This window comes from Carcharodon carcharias, chromosome 26, assembly GCF_017639515.1.
Source record: "Carcharodon carcharias isolate sCarCar2 chromosome 26, sCarCar2.pri, whole genome shotgun sequence".
In the NCBI taxonomy this organism is placed as follows: domain Eukaryota; kingdom Metazoa; phylum Chordata; class Chondrichthyes; order Lamniformes; family Lamnidae; genus Carcharodon; species Carcharodon carcharias.
Genome location: NC_054492.1, coordinates 25,116,685 through 25,140,825, shown reverse-complemented (window position 1 = coordinate 25,140,825; position 24,141 = coordinate 25,116,685). Strand labels below are relative to the sequence as shown.

The following is a 24,141-nucleotide window of genomic DNA, read 5'->3' as shown; positions in this document are numbered from 1 at the left end:
TGTGATCTGAAATGCACTGTCTGAAAGACTGTGGAACCAGATTTGATAGTAAGTTTCAAAAGAGAATTGGATAAATATATGAAAGGGGAAATATTTACAGGGCTCTGGGGAAAGAGCAGGGGATTGGGATTAGTTGGGTAGCTCTATCAAAGAGCAGACACAGACTTGAGGAGCTCAATGCCCTCCTTTTGTGCTGTGTCATCCTGTGATTCTATGATTATATTACTTGCCTTGTAAACCACTCGCTGTCCCTTTGTGACTGGAGGTACCTGGGCTTCACGCTATGCAAAGGTGATAACATAGGAGGGCTCTTGTAGAGATATATACAGAAAATTATTACAAATCGTGGAAGTCAAATTCTGGGACACAATTCAAATTGCAAGTTTAAGTTTAATATCAGGAACAACTTTATATTAGGTTTTCCAACTCTCCAGCATTGTCCTGGAGTCTTTGGAAATTAATGATTAATCTTCTGGCCTCTACTGTGAGCAAAAAAACCCCAGGAGAAAAATCATAGAGGCAGCAAAATCAAAATTGTGTGTCGTCTTCACTTTTTCTGATCATTTTTTTGTTTCTCAGTTATAAAAATATTGGAGATGAGGGAATAAAGGCTACTTGACCAGGTGGGGCCACTGGAACTGAGAGTTCATGAGATGCCAAAGTTGGCAATTCTACTTCACAGAGCAATGAAAACATGGAAGAGAGAACAAAGACAACATCTGTGGAATTGCTTAAGGAAAAATTAGGTGATGTAATGGGAATTGCAGGGTCTTTTTGGATGGATGAGGAAAGGTAAGCCCTGTGATCCTTTTCATCCATTATTAATCTTAAATATTGGCTGTGGTTTCACATCAGTCATTCAAAAGGTTGTGGGTTCAATTTCCAATCCAAAGAATTGCTCCCATAATCCAGGCGGACACTCCAGGTGCCAGTACTGAGGGAGTGCTGTACTATTGGAGGTGCTGTCTTTTGGATGTGATGTTAAACCACAGCCCCCTCTGCACTCGCAGATGGTGTGAAAGATCCCACAGTACTATTTTGAGGAGGAGCAGGGGAGTTCACTCTGGTGTTCGGGCCAATATTTTAGACCTCAACCGACTTCACTGAAAAAAAATTGTCTGGTCGTTATTGCATTGCTGCTGGAAGGATCTTGCTGTGTATAAACTGGTTGCCTTGTTTCCTACATGACAACAGTGACTCCACTTCAAAAGTACTTCATTGGCTGTGAAGTGTTTGAGGTCATGAAATGTGCTAAATGCAAGTTCTTTCTTTAAGATCCTGTGAGAAATAGTCAGCAAATCCTTCACTCTTGATCTGCTGTTCTGCTCTCCCTTATCCTCTTTATTTGAGTCTACCCTGTAACAAGGCTCCTGCTTCCCTTCCCACCCCTGATGAATAGTTCACACCCTGATTCTTTTTCTTTCTCAGCTGATGACAGATATACTGTGCACTTTATAAAGCTTTCAATTTTTATTTCAAATTTGTAACTTGGTTTTACTTTTATTCATTTCTGATTGAATGGTCCCTGAATTTTCTTCATTGTACTAATAAGGAGGAGAGAAGGTTATCTTGCCCAACATTATTTTAACATGCACAGAGTGAAGTTCGGAACTTACTCGAGCCTGAATCTTCCACAAGCTGCAGTCACTGATCCAATTATGGCTCTAGCAGAAATCTTGGAACATTGTTGAACTGGCTCCAGCTCAGTAAAATGTGTCTCTGGAGCCAATAAAGCTCGCCTTGTGTTTAGAGTATAAGTCAGGCTGACACCTACCCTCCTCCTTGTGAATCCAAGAAACAAATTGGATGTGACTCGATGCTTTGTGGTGCTGAGAATCAGTTAAAGTGGCTCTGGCCATTAAGCCATTTGCTAAACCAGAAAGAGGAAAAAAAAGAACTTGCATTTATATTGTGTTTTTCACACCCGCACCATGTCTCAAAGCATTTCATAGCAAATTAAGTACATTTGCAGTGTAGTCACTTCTGCAATGTAGGAAAAGCTGCAGCCAATTTACACACAGCAAGCTCCCACAAACAGCAATGAGGTAAAGGCAGGATGATCTGTTCTAGTGATGTTGGTTGTGTTGGACTTGGTGAGAGATAGGAAAGGGGCAACAAAGGTTTGGATGAACTCAAATTTATAAAGGATGCAAGATGGGAGGCCAACCTATAAGAGTTTTGAAATGGTCGAGTCGAAAAGTAATAAAGGCATGAATGAGGATTTAACATTGGAAAAGTCAATGAACAGCATCAGACAATGAATTGCCTTACTTTGTAATAAGAATAGAATATTTTGGAAGTATTCAGCAGATCAGACAGCACCAGTAGTTTGCTTTTGATTTTAATTTATAAACTTGGCTGTACTTTGTAATATATTTCCCTTCAAGAAGAGAAGATTAAGAGGAGATTTGATAGAGGTATTCAAAATCATGTGGGGTCTGAACAGAGTAGATAGGGAGAAGCTGTTCCCATTGGTGGAAGGGTCAAAAACCAAAGGATTCTGATTTAAGGTGATTGGCAAAAGAAACAAAGGCGATAAGAAGAAAAACAGTGGTTAGGATCTGGAATGTACTGCCTGAGAATGCGGTGGTAGCGGATTCAATTGTGGTTTTCAAAAGAGAATTGGATAATTATCTACGGATGAAGAAGTTTTCCGGACTCTGAGGAAAAGGACCAGGAAGTAGGACTGGATGAGTTGCTCGTGCAGAGAGCTGGCACAGATGCAATGGGCTGAATTGTCTCCTCCTATATTGTAAACATTCCCTGATTCTATTTCAAAAGCAATAAAGGTGCCTCTCCTTGTAATGACTCTCAGTATACATTGTACATTCAAAACAGAAAACATTTTACTAAGTACTTATAACTCAGGACAGGCCATTGATGCTTGCTTGCACTCCCTCTGAACCTCCTCTCACCCTACTTCGTCTCACCCTATCAACATCCCCTTCCATTTTTTTTCTCTCATGTTTCATCAAGCTTTCCCATAAATGCATCTATTATTTATCTTAACTATTCATTGTGTAGCAAATTTTCCATTCTAACCATTCACTGGATAAAGAAGTTTCTCCTAAACTTTTTTATTGAATTTATTAGTGACTGTCTTAAATTTATGGCCTCTAGATTTGATCTCCCCATAGGTGGAAAAATGTTCTCTCACGTCTATCCTATCGAATCCTAATCTTGACCTCTAATAGCTCAGTCACCTGTTGGCCTTCTCTTATCGAGAGACAAGAGCCCCAGCCTGTTCAGTTCTTCCTGATGGGTGTATTTCTCAGTTCCAGTGATAACCTTGCAAATCCTCTTTGCATCTTCTCTAGTGTCTCTGTATTCTTTTTCTAATATTTTCATTTCCTACTTGCTGAAACAGTCGAGCCCACATCATCTATTGCCCGTAGACTGACTTCTGAGCTAGACTCAGCCATGGAAGCTATTCCAAATACTATGAAGGTATACTGAAACAAGGCTCATTTGCAAATCAAAATGAATCTCCCTTAATTATATTGGATGGTAAGCCATTGTTCATTTAGTTGCTTAGAATGTTCTCCCTCATGTGAATAATCTGGTCTTTCAAACTTAATGCTTCACCTATCCAGCCATCAAAGGTAGCTCAAAAGAGATGCAACTCAATTCTTCTGCATTTAACTGACATTATTACCATGTTAAAACCACCCTATGTGTTAACGCAAAACAAGCCAGGGCCTCAATTACAGTATAACCAAACATTCCCCATTCAGGCAACCCCCAGTTGTCCAATGGCAACACTCAGACCACACATCTTAAGGAATTCCAGGGCAGCATGTGTCCGCTGCCTTGTGTTGAGGTACGAAAGTTAACCAATTGATATAAATTCCTTTCAGCCTGCTGAAAATACCTAGCAAAGACTGATCTTAATGCTGTGTAAGCAGTGAATCCAAAAAAATATCCAACACTGGGCCACATAAGCAGGTATTAGGACAGGTGCAGAAAAACTTGGTCAAAGAGTTGGTTTTAAGGAGTGCCTTAAAGGATGATAGGAGGTGGAGAGGTTTAGGAAGGGAATGCCAGAGCTTAGGACCCAGGCACCTGAAAAGATTGTGAAATGATAAAAATCAGGGGTGCAGTAGAGGCCAGAATTGGAGGAATGCAGCAATCATTGTTATAATTCACTGAGCAAAGGAGGAATCTGGAGCCAGTATTTCCTTAACATAGGTTCATGCACATAACCCAGAGAAGACATGCACAGACTCCCCCTCTTCTCTCCCAACACAGGTGGAAACCAGTTCTTATATATATACTTAAGAAAAACACCCTAACCTTTCCCCAATTAATAACAGCTGCTCTCATTTACAACTAGAGTATGTGCTTCATTATGATAGGATTGCAACATTAACAATCTTGGAAGGTTTTATAAATTTGTTTTTGGACTATGAGCTTGGATGGTAAGGTCAGCATTTATTGGCCATCCCTAATGGCCCTTGAGCGAGTGGTGGTGAGCTGCTTACAACTGAGTGGCTTACTTGGCCATTTTAGAGGGCAGTTAAGAGTCAACCACATTACTGTGGGTCTGGGCTCACCAGACTAGGTAGGGGCAGCAGATACCCTCCTTGAAGGGTGTAGTGAACCAGACGGGTCTTTATGACAGTCTAGTAATTTCATTATTAATGAAACTAGGATTTTATTCCCGATTTATTTATTTATTAATTGAATTTAAATTCCTCCAGCCACCATGGTGGGATTTCAAATCCTGTCCCTGAAACACTGGTCCATGCCTCTGGAATTCTAGCCCAGTAACAATGCTGGTGTTCCTTTTTGGAATCACTGTGGTTACAGAGATAGAGAGGGTTGAGCCATTGCTACTGTAGGCCAGCAAGCACTAGTGTGGTGGTGAATGGAACTTAGTGCAAATATCAAATTAGCACAACAGCCAAAGTATGTTTCTGCTGTGTGTGTCACTAAAATCTCCTGTGTCCCCACCCACCATTCCTCTCTCCTTTCCTCAATCAACATCAAAAAAAGTTTAAATGCTGGTTGCTGTTTTTGAGAGTTTTCTGTATGTATTATTTACATAACAACAGTCACTGCACTTTAAGGTAAGTCGTTCATTATATTGCCCAGCTCTGTGAGAAGATGCCTCTTAAAAGAGAAGACCTGATGTGAAACTCTTCATTTGCGCTTTCAGAGAGGTGTATTCCGATTGTCAGATGAAGATTACTTTATTGAACCTTTGGAGGGACATCCCTGGGAAGAAGCCACACCACAGCCCCATGTTATTTACAAACGACACCTTCCAGAAATGAAGGGAATGCAGGACTCCGACTGGCACGATGAATTGATGGAGAGGATGAAGAGGAGTAGTCCTGAAGAGAATAGAACGTGTGGTGTGTCGGGTAAGCCCACCTCCGATATATGAGTCATTCAGGTATCTGCAGCAGAAGGAGTTTCACATTAAACTTCAGGCACAAGTATCAAGTGTGAAGGTCAGAGATTGAGAACGTAGCTGCTCCCATTCGGTGCTCTTCTGTTAAGGCTTCAGCTGACAGCAAACAGAGATTCCTGCTCTCAGCTGCACTCTTAAATCTAAACCATTATTCCACAACAGGAGTGAAGGTCCACCTTTTCATGGGTTGCTCAATCTGCCTTCAGGGCAGCTGCCCATTTTGACCTGCTAAATGCACTGGGTAGTTTCTGTGCCTCGGCACAATTATATCAGAGTATCGTACAGAAATAGGCCATTTGGCCCGCCAGGATTGTGCTGGCTCTTTGGCAGGGCTATCCAATTAATCCCATTTTCCTGCCCTTTCCTTAAAGTCTTGCAGATTTTTCCTTTTCAAGTATTTATCCAATTCCCTTTTGAACGTTCCTGTTGAATCTGTTTCCACCACCCATTCTGGCAGCATGTTCCAGATTATAACAACTCACTGTGCAAAAAAATTTCTCCCCATCTCCCCTCTGGTTCTTTTGTCAGTTATCTTAAATCTATCTCCTCTGGTTACTAACCAACCCGCACCCCCCCCCACCCCCCCAACCAGCGGAAACAGTTCCTCCTTATTTACTCTTATCAAAGCTTTCATAATTTTGAAGAGTTCTGTTAAAATTTGCCTTAACCTTTTGTGCTTGAAGGAGAACAATCCCAGCTTCTCCAGTCTCTTCACATGACTGACATCCCTCATGATACAAACTCGAATCGTGGCACGAGCACGTTGTTGATATGGGACTGGCTCACGCTTAACTCCTCTGCTTACAGTTCTGACATGATGTCGGTCGTGTCCCAAGCTTGCCTTCTGAACTGGTCTCTTGATGGGGCCTTACTTGGAGAACAGAAAGCGAAGGCTATATAAATGGGGACTGAGACCTGTGGAAGTGCCTTCCCACAGACGAGCAAGGGAAGGTATATTATGGGACACGTTTTCTGAATGCAGGTAATCTTACCCACCAGGGTTTACTGGCAGTCTGGGTAAACAGTGCTGGTATAAGGTGCACCCCAATGACAGTGCAGAACTCTCAAGCTGCTGTTGTATTTTGGGAATATGCCCAATGGAATTAATCTCTCCTTCTCGAACACTCCAACACTGGGGGTTTTCATCTCCTCACATCTGGGCCTCTTGTAGATTGATTGCTGTGGTTGGTCAATAGCTACATTACCACTGTATCATGTGACTACCAGGATAGTAGATGGCAAATTAAATGGACCTCAAACTTTTTTGATGAGCAATTCTGTTTTTTTTATTCATTCATGGGATGTACGTGTCTTTTGCAAGGCCAGCATTTATTGCCCATCCCTAATTGCCCCTTGAGAAGGTGGTGGTGAGCTGCCTTCTTGAACCGCTGCAGTCCCTGTGGTGTAGGTACACCCACGGTGCTGTTAGGGAAGAAGTTCCGGGATTTGACCCAGTGAATTAGCATAGTCCAAGACCAGAGACTGAACGAGTGGGCACATTATCAGAATGTGATTGTATACCCTGAAGTCATAGCATAAACCTTTGACTGCCCACCCACTTTACCCCACCAACTCTCTTTTCTTCCCCGCCAACCATCTTTCTCCCCACCCCCGATCCTCTTCTCCTCCCCCCACCCAACCCTCTTTCCGTTCATCTAGTTTTATACTGGACAGTACAGTTTTTAGCCGGTCTGTCTACAGTCCAGTACTAATGCCTTTATGTCCAGTATATTTATTTTGGTGTCAGTAGAAAAGCAAATGGTCACTTCCGGATTCACCCTGTGCCTCACACTGACCACATTGCTGCAGTGAAGCACCGGTAGGGGCTTTTGCTCCCTCTGACTCTCTCCCTCCAATCCTCTCCCTCCGACTGCCTGTTTCTGTTTCTCTAACTCACAACTTCATCCAACATGTTAAGATGTGAAAATTGAATTTTCTTTCTTTTACCTTCTTGTGCTTTATATTTCCTTACATGCCAGAACTCGCCTCTGTGTTTAATTCCCTACATTCTTTCATTAAGCTGCAAGTAAACTTACTCTAATATTAACATATTTAGTTAAACTGAGCCAAGATTTAGTGAATGGGGATGCAAGTCTCACTTGAACTTGATAAAAACAATACTTACAGTAAAAACAAGTGTACAATCTCCTCCTGCATATAAATCATACCTAACTTTTTGTATTGTGTTACGTATATAAAAACAGGAGTAGGCCATTCAGCCCCTTTCCCTGTTCCACTATTACATTAGATCATAGTTGATCTGTATATTAACTTTGTTTGCCAACGTTGGTTCTGCAACCCTTCTGTAATACCTTCGCCTAACAAAAATCGGTTAGCCCCAGCTTTGAAATTTTGAATTGATCCCCCAGTGTCAACAACCTTTCTGGAAGAGAGAGTTCCAGATTTCCACAATCCTTTGTGTGAAGAAGTGCTTCCTGACATCACCCCTGAATAGCCTGGCTCTAATTCTGGCCACTTGCACATCCCCTATTTCAATTACTCTGCTATTGGCGGCTGTGCCTTCGGTTGCCTGGGTCCTAAGCTCTGGGATTCTCTCTGCATCTGCTTCTGCTTTAGCTGTATCATCATCACAGACTAATATCTGTGCACTGCCAACCTTTGCATGGGTAGTGCTAGCTAAACCAGGTATGACTTACTGAAATGGTAGTCTTTGTAATAAAAACTTATAAATAGAAATAATCTAAAAACGGGTCTTGAAGACTTTAAGTTTTCTCTACCCCTCGGTCTCTCCATCTCGCTGTCCTGCTTTAAAATGCGTCTTACAACCTACATCCAAACCTTTGCTCATCTGTCCTGGTTTCTCTTTACGTGTCTTGATGCCAAAATCTGTGAAGGTCTTGGAGGATTTTAATATGTTAAGGCGCTTTATAAATGCAATTGCTGATTGTTGTTCAAGGCACGACCGCCAATGGTGGAGCAAAGGAAGCCAGGGATTCACAAGAGGCCAGAATTGGCAGAGCGCAGAGATCTCAGAGGGTTGTAGGGCTGGAGGAGATTACAGAGATAGGGAGGGGGGAAAACGAGGATCTTAAATTCAAGACTTGGTGAAGTGGGAGCCAGCATAGGTCAACGAGCACAGAGGGTGATGGATGAACAGGCTTGGTGCAATTAAGGATACAGGCAACAGAGTAAATACAAGGTTAAATGTTGGATGTCCTCTTGCTTTCTGCTGCAATACAGCAGATATTTTGGATTGGAAAGTGCAGTTCCAATTTTTCCTCTTGAGTTTGTGGTGAATCTGCCACCTCCTCCCTCCTACATTCAGTGGGAGAGCGAACAACAAGCACAATGACTGTGTAGAATCAAAAATCTGTGGCATGCATGCCCAGTAAATATTATCCACCCTGTAGTGTGCATGGAGGTATAAGCAGCTGTGTTCTGACCCTGCGTGCTGCCATCTAGATAGGAAGGCAAGTTAAAAGTTCAAAGCCATTTTTCACAGAGATGTTGATAAATTGGATTAAAATCACTTTTGATTATTTTGGCACGAGGTGAAGTCAAATAATAATCTTGAATGCTCAATCCACCTGTTTGTAATCCCCTCCAGCTCCAAAAGAGAGTAAATTAACTCCACATCCATATTTCCATTGACAGGCTAGCTGAGGAGAGGTGCCAAGTGTAGCTCAGTGAGTAGCGCTCTCACCCCTGAGCCAGAAGGCTTTTGGTTCAAGCCCCACTCCAGAAGCTTGAGCACAAAACCAAATTACCTTCCCAGTGCAGTATTAGGTTCCATCTTTCAGATGGGGCATTTGGGGGAGATGGTGGTGTAGTGGCAATGTCACTGGTACTAGTAATCCAGAGGCTCTGAAGGCATGGGTTCAAATCCCACCACAGCAGTTGGTGGAATTTAAATTCAGTTAATAAATCTGGAATATAAAGCTAGCCTTAGTAATGGTGACCATGACAGCTATTATTGATTCTTGTAATCAAAATATGAGTTTGACACTGAGCCACATAAGGAGATATTAGGACAGATGAGTAAAAGCTCAGAGAGGTAAGTTTTGAGGAAGATTTTAAAGAAGGAAGAGGTGGAGAAGTTTATCAAAGGAATTCTATAGCTTGAGGCTGAGGCAGCTGAAGGCTGAAGGAGCTATTAAAATCAGGGATTCTATCTTCAAGGCCCATCTGGTTCATGAATGCCCTTAAGGGAAGGAAACCAGCTGTCCTGGATCTGGCCTACTTGTGACTCCAGATCCACAGCAGTGTGGTTGATTCTTAACTGCCCTCAGTTCAAGGGTAATTAGGGATGGGCAGTAATGCTGGTCTTGCCAGCGATGCCCATATCCCATGAAAGAATAAAAATATACCAAGGCCCTGTCCGCCATCAATTAGACAGATGGAAAAGATCCTATGGTTCTCAATGTTAACCAACATCAAAAACAGTTGATATGATGATGGTCAAGCATGTCATTGCCCTTTGTGGGACCTTGCTGTGTGGCAAATTAGCTATCATGTTGCCCACATTACAAAAGTGATTACACTTTTAATGTCATTCATTGGCTGTAAATGGAGGTCAGGAAGGGGTGGAACATCATCACAAAACATCCTCCTCTCCACACAACACTGCAGAAATGTAATCTCTTGGGAGAGGCAGAGAAATCTGGAGTCAATAAAGGAAAATAAAACCCTCTGGAGATCAGAATCCAGGAGATCATACAGACCAAGTGTTACCTATAACCACACTGACCTTCTATCTGATGTGATCTCTGTCCGAGCCAGGAACTGCTCGAGCTTCCTCTGGAAGGCAGAGTCAACACCCGCTACACCAACCGGCAACACACTCCAGAGCCTCACTGCTCTCTAGGAAAAGAAGTGCTGCCCAATATCCTATTTCTACTCTTCCATAGTACAACCTCATACTTCCTGGTCCTTCCTAACTGTTTAATTGTAATAATCTATCAATAGAAGTGCTCTCCAACCCTTTAATTATTCTATAGACCTTCCTTTCATTCAGTAATTTTAGCAAAAAAAAAGTTCGCTTGAAGAAATCAATTTCATTCTCCTCCATTGGATGGAAATTGGGGATTTCAGGAGGTGGAGACTTGTTCTTTCAAACATCTCTGACTATGCAAGATGATACGGAGGGGGAAACAGTGGAGTCTTTGTAAAATATAAATGTTTTTCTTCAAATAAAAAACACCCGCCTCTGAGGGACAACAGTGCAGCAATCTGTGCATTGCATCGCAATTTGGGTTTCAGTTCTTTTGCTCCAATCGTGCATTATTCTTGCAAGAGATATAAAGGCTGAAGTTGGAATGAGTTCAGCACACTCGCAGCTGTTCCAATTTTCCCTGGATAGGGCTACACCCAGAATAGATCTCCAGATCTTAAGTCATTTCTTAACCCTGTTAGTGCTGAGGGTAATGGAGTTGGGGACACAGTGTAACCACCATCCCTCCCTGATAGGATGAAATGGAATAGGTTGGGAGGAGGCAGGTGTAGGGGATAAACACTGGCATCAACCAGTTGGGCCGAATGGCCTGTTTCTGTGCTCCAGATTCTGTGTAAATTCTGTGTAGTTCCAGTTTTACAGCCAGACGTTTTGTGAGACAAGGACATCTGTTTGGCCATTTAGTTCCGTTTTGTTTACCTTTTCTTAGTGAGCAAAAATATACACTGGTGTTTTTGTCGCTTGTATAATGGCTGAATTTATTATCTCACCGAGAATTTCGCTATACCACATACGTAACACCAGATTTTTGGAGATCCTCACTTCTCTGCCAATCTCCATTAGCCACCAGGATGATCCGCTCCATTGCTAAGGATGATCAGCTCTCCTGTGTACTTACAGCAACAATAACTTGCATTTATATAGGGCCTTTAATGCAGTAAAACATCCCAAGCATTTTCACAGGAGCCTTATCAAAACAAGAATTTGACACCGAGCCACATAGGGAGACATTAGGACAGATGACCAAAAGCTTGGTCAAAGAGGTAAGTTTTAAGGAACATCTTTAAAAAGAGAGGTGGAGAAGTTTATAGAAGGAATTCTATAGCTTGAGGCTGAGGCAGCTGAAGGCCTAGCCGTCAATGGTGGAGCTATTAAAATCAGGGATATGCAAGAGGCCAGAATTAGAGGAGAGCAGACACTTCATAGGGCTGGAGGAAACTACAGAGATAGGGAAAGGCAAGGTCATGGAAAGGTTTGAAGACGAGAATAAGAATTTTAAGATCCTGATGTTGCCGGATTGGGAACCATTATAGGTCAGCGAGCACAGGGGTGATGGGCGAACAGGACCTGTGCAAATTAGGGTACACGGTCAGGTTTATAGAGGGTGCAAGGTGGGAGACTGGCCAATAGAGCAATGGAATGGACAAGTGGAGGGGACAATGACATGGATGGGGCTTTCAGTAGCTTTCAGTGAGCTGGGACAGGGGCAAAGCCAACAAACACAAGAGCAAAATCTCCGTCATATAGAGCGTACTGTTTCTGAATAGAACACTTTCTTCCTGTCAGCTGGTGCTATTACACATGGGAGCGCAACGAGACTCAGCTTGTATTGTTGTAAGACATCCTCTTCCTGTTGTGGGATGTGGCAAAACTCCCAGGAGGATATCTCCTGAAAGGTAGTGAAGCTAATTGAGACGATGACTCAGATTATCTGTGAGGTTACTGCCCAATTGCCAACATGTATAAAATTGGACCTCATAACGTTCTAGCTCGTCTAATTGTTCGAACGTTATCCGCGTAGGATTTAACACAAAAAAGACTTGAAATTATATAGCACCTTTCGCTACCTCAGGACACCCCAAAGCACTCCACAGCCAATGAAGCACATTTGAAGTGTAGTCACTATTCTAATGTAGGAATCAACAATTTAAGCACAGCAAGCTCCCACAAAGTAGCATCTGCCTTTTTTGTGATGTCAAATGAAGGTGAGATATTTGGCAGGACACCAGGGAAAACATCCTGGTTTTGGGAGGAGTGCCAGGGCAACTGTTGTATCCACCTGAGAGGGCAGATGGGACCTCAGTTTAACATCTCAATATTTGACCATAAAAGCTAGATTTGTTGGTGTATGCCTGGTGTTAATTTTAACCCTTGATCCATAAAAATCCTTGTATTCACTTTTGTTTACAGAACGTTTTAGTGAATGACCCAAAGCACGAATTGAACGCGATGTTTAGTCTTTCATATGTGAAAGGAACAAAATACATCAAACATATATAGGGGCCGCCAACCCTCCAGGATTGTCCTGGGGTCTCCAGGAATTGAATAGGTCACCTCTGCCAGCAATTCAAGAGAAAAATCATTAACATTAACATTAAAAATAAGGATGTTTTCTTTATCACTTTCTTTGAACGCTTCTTTTAATTATCTCTAAAAATGCAGGAGTTGTGGGGGGAGAAACGGTATTTGGCAGTCTAAAAACATCCAGTTGAGTCATGGAAGAGTCAGCTCATTTTCCAGTGTTGGGAAGCTGGTGTGCCACAAGGTTATACACATTGAGCAACCAATGGCAGGAGGATGGGAGGTGGGCAGTCCAAGGCAGGATGCCAAGAATCATGCCTGTACCAGAATTGGCAACAACCAGCCTCCATTGGATTTGCTTCTCTTCCCCTCCTCCATGAGACAAACTGCTCAAAGCCAGCCAAGCTTGGTGGAAAATGCCCCTGTTTGTTGCTCACTTCCTTCATAACCTTATGCCTAAAAGTCAGCTTCCAGCTGTCAGAACTGGAAAATCCAATTGGGCAATGAGCCCAAGGTGGGAGGGGTTTACTTCACAGCTTCAGTAAGCTGAAAAAACAAAGTCATGTCAGTTTCCAGTCCTTTAGTGTGGCTCCTGTATCCGATTGTTTGTGTCCTTTTGTAACCTCTCCTTGGCCAAATGACAAACTCTTCATTTAGACCAAGAAATGAGGACTGGAGGAAGCCATTCAGTCCCCGAAGCCTGTTCTGCTATTCAGTGGTTGATGTATCTCTTAACTTCGTTTACCCACGTTGATTCTGTTAATACCCTTGCTTAACAGAAATCTACCAATCTTGGTTTTGAACTTTTGAAGTGATTGTATTTTATTCCTTTCATTCTTTAAAGGGTTAATCACCTCTCAATAAAATTGAATTGATAACATTTGCGCAAAGTGAAAAGATATTAGATTCAAAAAAGGGAGTCTTCAACAGCATTTCCCAAACCACAACCTCTACCACCTAAAGGGACAAGGGCAGCACTAGCATGGAAACATCACAGCTACAAGTTCCCCTCCAAGTCACGCACATTTCTGACCTGGAAATATGTCGCCGTTTCTTCATTGTCCTTGGGTCAATATCCTGGAGCTCCATCCCTAACAGCACTGTGGGTGTACCTACACCACAGGGACGGCAGCGATTCAAGAAGGCAGCTCACCACCACCTTCTCAAGGGCAGTTTGAGATGGTTACTTCATTAACTACCACAGTGACTTGGCTCAGTAGGTACGGGCTGGCTAACATCATGTAGGCCACATAGAGTCTGTGCTTTCAAGAGAGATGGGAGAACATTATGGGGTTGGTGGGGGGGAAGTGGGGGTCGCTGGAGAAAACCCGAGGCAATTACTTTCCCATTCAAAGAAGAACATTAGAACCACACACCTCGATGGTTTATTTGGATTCTGGCATCTACGCAAGACTTTCACCAGGCTCACACCGGAGCTAAAATGGTTAAATAACAAAAACAGGTCATGCAGGCTAGGCTTGTATTCCCTTGTAGAAAAGATTATGGGTGATATAATTGAGGTGTTCAAGATGATTAAAGAATTGGATATGGTTGATAGAGAGAAACTATTTCCTCTTGCAGGGGGAGCTCGGATCAAGGGGGCATAATCTTATAGTTAGAGCCAGGCCTATCGGAGGTGATGTCAGGAAACACTTCTTCAAACAAAGGGGAGTGCAAATCTGGAACTCTCTCCCCTAACAAGCTGTTGATGCTGGGGGTCAACTGATAATTTCAAAGCTGTGATTGATAAGGTTTTTGTTAGGCAAGAATATTAAGTGTTTCAGAACCAAGGTGGATAAATGTGTTAAGATGCATATCAGCCATGATTTAACTGAATGGTGACTAAGGCTCAAGGGGCTGAATGCCCTCCTCATGCTCAAATGTTTTACACAAAACAGGGAGAGAAGAACTGAATAGAACAACGAGCAGTGAATGAGTTCAGCAACAATGCTGGTTGTACAGTTTCTTCAACTTGGATTTGGGCGGTTCCCTCCTTGATCAGGTTACAAAATAAATTTGAAAGCCAGCTTGCTAAATGTTCTTGTAATGAATACCCTCAACTCCGAGGGATTGGGCACACAAGTGGAACATTTGAACACAAAAGTCATCGTAAGGATGCCAAAACTTTCTGCCTTCCCATTGGAGCATATTTCAGGCATGATGTCAATGACATGCCTTGCAAATGTTTACAATATGTGAATGCCAGATTCCCATTATTAAGCTGGGTGAAGCTGAAATAAAAACAGAAAATGCTGGAAATACTCAGGAGAGCAGGCAGCATCTTTCATCATCGACCTGACATATAACTCTGCTTCTGTCTCCACATAGGCTGTCAGGCTTGCTGAGGATTTCTAACCTCTCTGCCTTTGTTTCAGATTTCCAGCATCTGCGGTATTTTGCATTTTAAAAGTTAAATCATGGGATGTGGGCATTGTTGGCTAGGTCAGCATTTATTGCCCACCCTTAATTGCCCTTGAGAAGGTGGTGATGAGTTGCCTTCTTGAACCGCTGCAGTCCCTGTGGTGTAGGGCTGTTAGGGAGGGAGTTCCAAGATCTTGACCCAGTGACAGTGAAGGAATGGCTATATATATCCAAGTCTTGGAGGGGAACTTCCAGTTGGTGGTGTTCCCATCTATCTGCTGCCCTTGTCCTTCTACATAGTGGAGGTCGTGGGTTTGGAAGGTGCTGTCGAAGGAGCCTTGGTGAATTCCTGCAGTGCACATTGTAGATGGTGCACACTGCTGCCACTGTGCGTCTGTGGTGGAGGGAGTGAATGTTTATGGTGGTGGATGGGGTGCCAATCAAGCAGGCTGCTTTATCCTGGATGGTGTCAAGCTTCTTGAGTGTTGTTGGAGCTGCACTCATCCAAGCAAGTGGAGAGTATTCCATCATACTCTCCGCTAAAAATAACCGGGGATTTTGAGCAACATGGAATGTTAGTCTTTCTCAGCCCTGTAAAGTTTGACTTCTGATATAAGTACAGATCAACTGTGATCTAAATGAATGTTGAGAACAGTATTGAGGGGCTGAATGTCCTCCTCCTAGCTCTATAAATACCACAGCTGCTTTCCCAGAACTAAGAGTCCCGTGTGGACATCCCACATGGACTGTCTTTTGTCAAACTTACTCCAACATTTTACAATGCATGATTTTAATAAACAGATTCTGACATTATAATTGGGTTAGCAAAGCCAACTCTTCCGGACTCAGTAACAAAATAAGTTGATTCTGGTCGTAAAATCCAGTATTTGTTGAAAGCCAATAGGAGTATGGAACCACACAGCTGCAGAAGAGAACTGCTGCTGTGCAGTGACCTCTTTTGAAGGATTAATTGTATTTTACGTTTAGCTCCCATGATGTTTTCTTAATATTCTCTGTCCTTCCCTGAAAGAGCTGCGTCTTGTTGGAATCGTAGTTAAATGGACCACTTGCCCTTTAATACTTTGTGTAAACAGCCATTGTTCATGTGAGTTTAGACTGTGTTGGTTGGCACTTTGACAACAGGAGCATCGCTATTGAGCCTGATCCAGCTCTTTGCTTGGGATCTATGCACGTGTTTTGCTCTATGGAGGCGGGAGTCACTGCACAGTGATCACGACTGTGAGCCCAAGCTGATTTTACACCCCTTTCTCCCTAATCTAGAGGCACGCAGCCCCCCCACCTTCCACTACCAAAACCCAACTATGAAAAGCTAATTCAGCATGGACCAAGATTTGAACCTGGGCCTTTCCTAGTTGGTAGAACTGGGTATACATGGGGTTAAAGAATAGTTGCTGAGCAGGGTGGTGGTGCCCATGCGAGGGGTTGGTGGGGAGGGGGGGAAGGGTGGAGCTCTGTTTATTCATTCCCCATGTGTCCATGTTGCGAATGGTGCTGTCGCTCTCTTGAGGAGACACGAGCTGTGGCAACAGAAACCTTTCAACACCAGCTCACAAGGACATGCCACATTAGATAACATATCCACATTTATTCATCATTGCTACAGTATTGCATGGGACTGAAGCCTGGTGTTTTATAAGACTCAAGTCTCCATCTCTAGGCTTCTCGCTCAATTCTTGTCTTACGTTTCCCAATGCTCTCCCTTTGAGGTCATGAACTGTCAACTATGTGATCCTTCTGTCACTGGCTCTCTCTAATGCACTGAATTCTCTCTAATGTAACCTTCAATTGGACAGAAGTCTTGATCAGACCCCACCAGGTGTACTGTACTCCAATTGGGGACCAAATCCCAGGAGCGATGCAGTGGTGTAGATTCACCAGAATGATGCAGATAAAACATGCAGGGGTGAAATTGAACATGGGGGTGAACTTGGATATTGTAGGGGAGGGTATAACACACATTTTGCATGGCTTCCAATGTAACAAAATACAGATCTTTGCAGTACTCATGTCTGTCTCTAGATGTCACCACCATATTGGGAGGGTAATTTCAACTTAATCTGCCCAGTGGGAAACCGAGGGTGTTCGAACGACAGCCCGATTTTACAATAAAACCAGCCATCAACCAGGTCCTATTAGTCTCTCACTGGTGAGTTTGGATAACATGAATTCCTTACTGCACCAGACCTCATCCCAATGGTGTATCTGTCATTGCACAAACTGACCCACCAAAATATCAAATTGTAAACATTGTATTTGAGTAGATTTAGCATCGTAGGTCTAAAGGTAGCTCAGTCGTCTGTGAATGAAATGTATGCACAAACAAGTGATGCTATTCTCACCTCCTACACACCCTTTGTCTTTTTAAACAGCGATGGTGATTTTCAGCACTTAAGGTGGCAACAGAAACTCAGAGCGACTCCGGGAAGCTGCAACCTGAGAAAAGAGTGGTCCAGATTGAATTTCACGAGCTCTGTTTTTTCCATTTAGTGGAGGCCAGCCTTTTAACCTCTTAATGTAGCCCCAGACTGAACATTATGACGTTAGCTTTGGCAAGCAAATCCTACCATTATGGAATCTGTTCTTTTTAGTTTAATTTTGAGAGGTGATGGTTAGGGGTGGTGCCAGAGGACTGGAGAATTTCAAATATTACACCTGTGTTCAATAAAGAGTGTAAGGATAGACCCACAATTACAAACTGAGTGGTGGGAAAGCTTTTAGAAAAAATAATCCAGGGTAAAACTACAGTCACTTGGACAAGTATGGATTAACCGAGGAAAGCCAAGGGTTAAGGGCAAATTGTGCTTAATTAACTTGATTGATGATTTTTGATGAGAAGGCAAAGAAAGTTGATGAGGGTAATGTGGTTGTTGTGGTGTATATGGAGTTCCAAGAGGCATTTGTTAAAGTGCCACATAACAGACTTGTCAACAAAGCAAAGCCCATGGAACAAAAGGGACAGTGGAGCATGGATACGAAGATGGCTTATGACAGGAAACAAAGGTATTGATGAATGGTTGTTTTTCAGACTTGAGGAAGGCTTACAATGGGATTCCTCAGGGATCACCACTGGTGTTCCTCATATAAATTAATAACCTTAACTTGCAGGGCACAATTTCAAAATTTGCTGATGACACAAAACTTGGAAGTATTGGGAACAGTGAGGAAGATGGTGATACATAGTGATAAACTACAAGAGGACATAAGCTGGTAGAAAACATGTGGCAGAGAAACAATATAAAACAAAAGGTACAATTCTAAAAGGGATGCAGGAGCAGAGGGGTCTGGGGTATCTATGCATAAATCATTGAGGGTGGCAGGGCAGGTTGAGAAAGTGTTTAATGGAGCACACGGGAAACTGGGCTTTATAAATGAAGGAATAGAGCACTAAAGCAAGGAAGTTATGATGAACCTTATAAAGCACTGGTTTGGCCTCACATCACATGTGGACACCACACTTTAGGAAGGATGTGAAGACTTTAGAGAGAGTGCAGAAAAGATTCATGAGAATGGTTCCAGGGATGAGGAAGTTCAGCACAAGGATAGATTGGGGAAGCTGGGCCTGTTCTTAGAGAAGTGAAGGCTGAGAGGAGATTTGATAGAGGTGCTCAAAATCATGAGGGGTCCAAACAGAATAGATAGAAAGAATCCCCATTGGCAGAAGGGTCAAGAACCTCATACCAGACACCATGCAGCAATTTTCCTTGTTTCGGTCAACTCAGTTTGGGGAGTTGCAGGGGTCGGTTTATCTCTTTTCCCCCTCCAACACCTCTCCACATGCCTGTATTTGCAGGTTGAGATCATTACCTTCACCCGAACCTGCCCCTTGGAGGGGGGAGGTGGGGCTATGGGGAATACACCCCGCTGTTCAAATGCTTCCCCTGTCATCTTGTCTCCATGCCCATTTTTCTCCTCACCTCCAGTGGGCGCTGCCGTTCCCTCCTCACTTCACAGGAAACCCTAGAAGTCCCAACATTGCCGCCATGGCACCATTTAAAGTTGACTGGCATAAGAACCAGAGGCAAAATGAGGAAAGTCTTTTTACACAGCAAGTGGTTAGGATCTGGAATGCACTGCCTGAGAGTGTGGTGGAGGCAGATTCAGTTGTGGCTTTCAAAAAGGGATTGGATAATTATCTGAAGAGATGAATTCTGCAGGGTTATAGGGAAAAGTTGGGGGAGTGGGACTAAGTGAGATCTTGCAGAGACATGGCACAAACACAACAGGCTGAATGGCCTCCTCCTGTGCAGTAACAATTTTATGATTCTATAGGTGGAATGTTTGCTGCAACCCATGGAGCTGTACCCCAGCAGCAGTCAGGAGAGGAGGGGTAAGAAAATGTTTTCAGAATTAACTTCTTCCCTCCCACCTGGTCTCCTTAACCAGTCACCTACTCCATACTCTAGAGGGTTTGATGTTCCTCTCCGGTACTTTGAAGCAATGCTTGGTTCCCAGGTAGAAAAGAGAGGGACGGGGTGCTGCAGAGATCAGTGACTCCAAGTGTTGGTCCACTTTGTGTTCTGTGGGATTTCCAGGGTTTGCTCTGAAGTGAGGAGGGAACGGCAGCGCCCACTGGAGGTGAGGAGAAAAATGGGCATGGAGACAAGATGACAGGGGAAGCCTTTGAACAGCGGGGTATATTCCCCATAGCCCCACCTCTCTCCTCCAAGGGGCAGGTTCGATTGATGGTAATGATCTCAACCTGCAAATACAGGCATGTGGAGAGGTGTTGGAGGGGGAAAAGAGAAAAACCAACCCCTGCAACTCCCCAAAATGAGTTGACCGAAACAAGGAAACTTGCTGCATGGTGTCTGGTACGAAGTGGAGAACACACACACAAATTCAGTTCCTTCTGTCTCTTACACTGGATATAAGCACGCCAGAGCCTAGCGCTCTTTGTTTTTCTACTTTAGTCATTTCAGGATGGAGAAACAGGGTCAGAGATCAATGCCAGGCTGCATAAGAAATATTAATTGAACAGCTATGAATGAGTCTCTGTTAACACACTGGGATCCAACCCAGACATTCCATGTTAAATCCATTCAGGAATTATGTACAGTACTTGAAGGAGCCAGAACTCCAAACTAAAGGAGATTCTCAAGACCTCATTAACTTCTAACTTTATATTAATGGCGACTGACCTCAGCGTTGTTCTGGAGGAGTCAGGTACAAGCCCTCATGCAGGTTCCCAATAGTGAAGGTGCTGGGGGCAGTTTAACCCCGGTTTCTTATCTGGTCAAAGCTTTATTTAAACAGAAACAAGCTAGCGATGAACTAAAGGAGAGAGTTAAGAATGAGAGGCTGCACTCCCAAGCTTTTAATCTTCCCACTGTCCTAACGTTTGCTGTATAGATGTAGATGAAGATTTTACTAAGGAACAGTAATTTAGGTTAGACTTTAATATGAGAAAATTAGTCAAGTAACATAGGACATACATTAGCAAATGCATGCAGTCTTTATGGGGTATGTGGAACATTCCTTGTTCCAGTCCTACTCCGGCCCCCTCCCACAACTCTTTCTCCGGTACATCGATGATTACTTCGGTGCTGCTTCATGCTCTCATCAGGACCTGGAAAAATTTATTAGTTTTGCTTCGAATCTCCACCCCTCCATCATTTTCACATGGTCCATCTCTGACACTTCCCTTCCTTGACTTCTCTGTCTCAATTTCTAGTGATAGACTGTCCACCAATATCCATTTCAAGCCCACCGACTCCCACAGCTACCTCAACTACAGCTCCTCACACCCTGCTTCCTGTAAGGACTCCATCCCATTCTCTCAGTTCCTTCGCCTCCGTTGCATCTGTTCTGATGATGCTACCTTCAAAAACAGTTCCTCTGACATGTCCTCCTTCTTCCTTAACCGAGGTTTTCCACCCATGGTGGTTGACAGGGCCCTCAACTGTGTCTGGCCCATCTCCCGCGCATCTGCCCTCATGCCTTCTCCTCCCTCCCAGAAACATGATAGGGTCCCCCTTGTCCTCACTTATCACTCCAACAGCCTCCGCATTCAAAGAATCATCCTCCGCCATTTCTGCCAATTCCAGCATGATGCCACCACCAAACACATCTTCCCTTCAACCCCCCAGCGGCATTCTGTTGGGATCGTTCCCTCCGGGACACCCTGGTCCACGCCTCCATCACCCCCTACTCCTCAACTCCCATCTATGGCACCTACCCATGCCCATGCAAAAGATGCAGCACCTGCCCCTTCACTTCCTCTCTCCTCACCGTCCAAGGGCCCAAACACTCCTTTCAAGTGAAACAGCATTTTACTTGCATTTCCCCTAACTTAGTCTACTGCATTCGTTGCTCCCAATGCAGTCTCCTCTACATTGGAGAGACCAAACGTAAACTGGGCGACCGCTTTGCAGAACACCTGCAGTCTGTCCGCAAGAAAGACCCAAACTTCCCTGTCGCTTGCCATTTTAACACTCCACCCTGCTCTCTTGCCCACATGACTGTCCTTGGCTTGCTGCATTGTTCCAGTGAAGCCCAACGCAAACTGGAGGAACAGCACCTCATCTTCCGACTAGGCACTTTACAGCCTTCCGGACTGAATATTGAATTCAACAACTTTAGGTCTTGACCTCCCTCCTCCAACCCCACCCCCTTTCTGTTTCTTCCCCCTTCCTTTTGTTTTTTCCAATAATTTTTTAGATTTTTCTTTTCCCATCTATTTCCATTATTTTTAAATCTATACCTTTTATGCCCTGTTAGTCTTTCCACCCCACCCCCACCAGAGCTGTACCTTGTGTGTCCTGCCATCCATTCTTAATTAGCACATTCGTTTAGATAATATCACCACCTTCAACACCTCTTTGTTCTTTTGTCTGTGACATCTTTTGATTATCTGCTCCTATCACAGCTTGCTTGTCCCTACAACCACACCACCCCCCCCCACTTATCTCCCTCCACACCACCCCCCCCACCTTAAACCAGCTTATATTTCACCCCTCTCCTAATATTACTCAGTTCTGTTGAAGGGTCATGAGGACTCGAAACGTCAACTCTTTTCTTCTCCGCCGATGCTGCCAGACCTGCTGAGTTTTTCCAGGTAATTCTGTTTTTGTTTTGCATGCACTCTTACTTGTGTTCTCACACACATGTGACACATGCAGATTCATTCTCTTTCTTCAACACAAAGGGGTAAAATGTTTGTGTAAAATTAGTAAATGGGTGATAGGGACTGAGATGGCTGTTTTACATCTCATTATTTCCAAAACCCCACTATTCTCCTTTTATTCTCCCTTAAATTCTCTGTCATGCAATCTCACATTCTTTCTGAAATCTCTTTACATGCACCCTGTCTCATACTGCCTCAAACACGCACTCTCTCACATTTCATGCTGGCACACACTCTTTCATTCTCTTTTACTTTCCATTGTGCATGTACTCTCACCCACTCTCACATTGCATCAAATATTCTCTTTCACACGCATTCCCTTAATGGTGTTCATTTTTCTCTCTCATATAGGCACTCCCATATTCCTCGATGAGACACAGGCACCAAAAATAGACATGTGCTCAAACACATTCTCACACACACGTACGCACACAAAGGAACACACATACATTCATTGTGCACAAACAGAGATTCTTAAACACGCTTAAACACTCACATGTATTCAAACATCATCACACGAACTCAGTGCAGTCACACCCATATACTTGTGCACATTAGCATTGATACACGCTTGCGCATGCAAACACAGTCATGCACACTTGAGAGCAACTTATAACTGACTCAAAACCCATTCACTTGGACAGAGTTAAAATTGGACGCTGGACAAGCTTTCTCACACACAAATAAAATCATATACTGTTTAAAAAAATAAACGGTTACCAAGAATTTTCATTCATTTTCCTCAGTTTTTGTTGATTTTTTAATGTGTTCTTGGATGTTATTAGTCACAGCATGGCTGCAGGTATGAAGGATCAATATTGTCACACAATCAAAGTTTATTCTTGAGCTAATGTGATGAGAATAAATTCAGTGTTCCTGAAATCCCAGTGAGTGATGACGCTTGCAGGGAGATAGGATTTCTAACCCCAATTTTCAGGCTCTCCGGGGTTGCTGCATCCAGGGATTTACTGGATTGTGTTTCCAATGATGTGAATTACACCTGGTCACACAATTTAGCAGAATGACTCCTTGATTGGCACCCCATCCACACACATTCACTCCCTCCACCACTGACGCAGAGTAGCAGCAGTGTGTATCATCTACAAGATGCAGTACAGGAATCCACCAAGACTCCTTAGACAGCACTTTCCAAACCCACAACTGCTACCATCTAGAAGGACAAGGGCAGCAGACACATGGAAACACCACCACCTGAAGTTCCCCTTCAAGCCACTCACCATCCTGACTTGGAAATATCTCGCTGTTCCTTCACTGTCGCTGGGTCAAGATCCTGGAACTCTCTCCCTAACAGCACTGTGGGTGTACCTACACCACATGGACTGCAGCGGTTCAAGAAGACAGCTCACCGCCACCTTCTCAAGGGGGCAAATAGGGATGCGCAATAAATGCTGGCCCAGCCAGCAGTGCCCACGCCCCGTGAATGAATTAAAAAAAAGCTAATGATCAGCTGGAGTCATTTCAACTGGCCTTAGTATCACTGGCTGAGGAAGGGGCAATGTCAGCTGGGTTTCCTGATACTGAACATCATCCTGTGATCACTGCTTGAAAGTTGGGCACAGTATTAATGACTCCTGGTCTCTCTCCTACACTGTGGAACAGTCTGCCAACACTCAAGAGTCTCGAAGACTGGGCCAATTATGCGAAGCACCAGGAAACAGTTGAAGTCTGTGGAATTGTGCCTCAACATGAGTTCAGCCTTTTAGGGATCTTAGAAGAATACAGCACAGAAGTGAATCATTCAGCCCATCAAGCTGGCGCTGGCTCCTCGAAGGTGCTATCTCTTTGGTCCCACTCCCCTGTTTCTTCCCCATAGCCTTGCACTTCTTGTATCTATCCAATTTCCTTTTGAAAGTTACAATTGAATCTGCAGAAAGAGCTCTTTGAGGCAGTGCATTCCAGATCAGAACTAACTGCGTAAATTTTTTTTTCCCCTCTTCATCTCCCCCGCTTCTTTTGCCAGCTAGGGTTGGGCGATAGTGGAGGTGA

The 24,141-nt window shown here is 43.6% G+C and overlaps 1 protein-coding gene across 1 annotated transcript in view; it reads left to right on the top strand.

Annotated features, from left to right (window-relative positions):
* Positions 1 to 24,141, top strand: part of LOC121270043 (A disintegrin and metalloproteinase with thrombospondin motifs 7) — a 168,518-nt gene that overhangs the window by 5,109 nt on the left and 139,268 nt on the right. Inside the window, exon 3 of the mRNA XM_041175365.1 lies at positions 5,159 to 5,366. Coding sequence (XP_041031299.1) covers positions 5,159 to 5,366 — 208 coding nt within the window. The remainder of the gene's footprint in view (positions 1 to 5,158; positions 5,367 to 24,141) is intronic.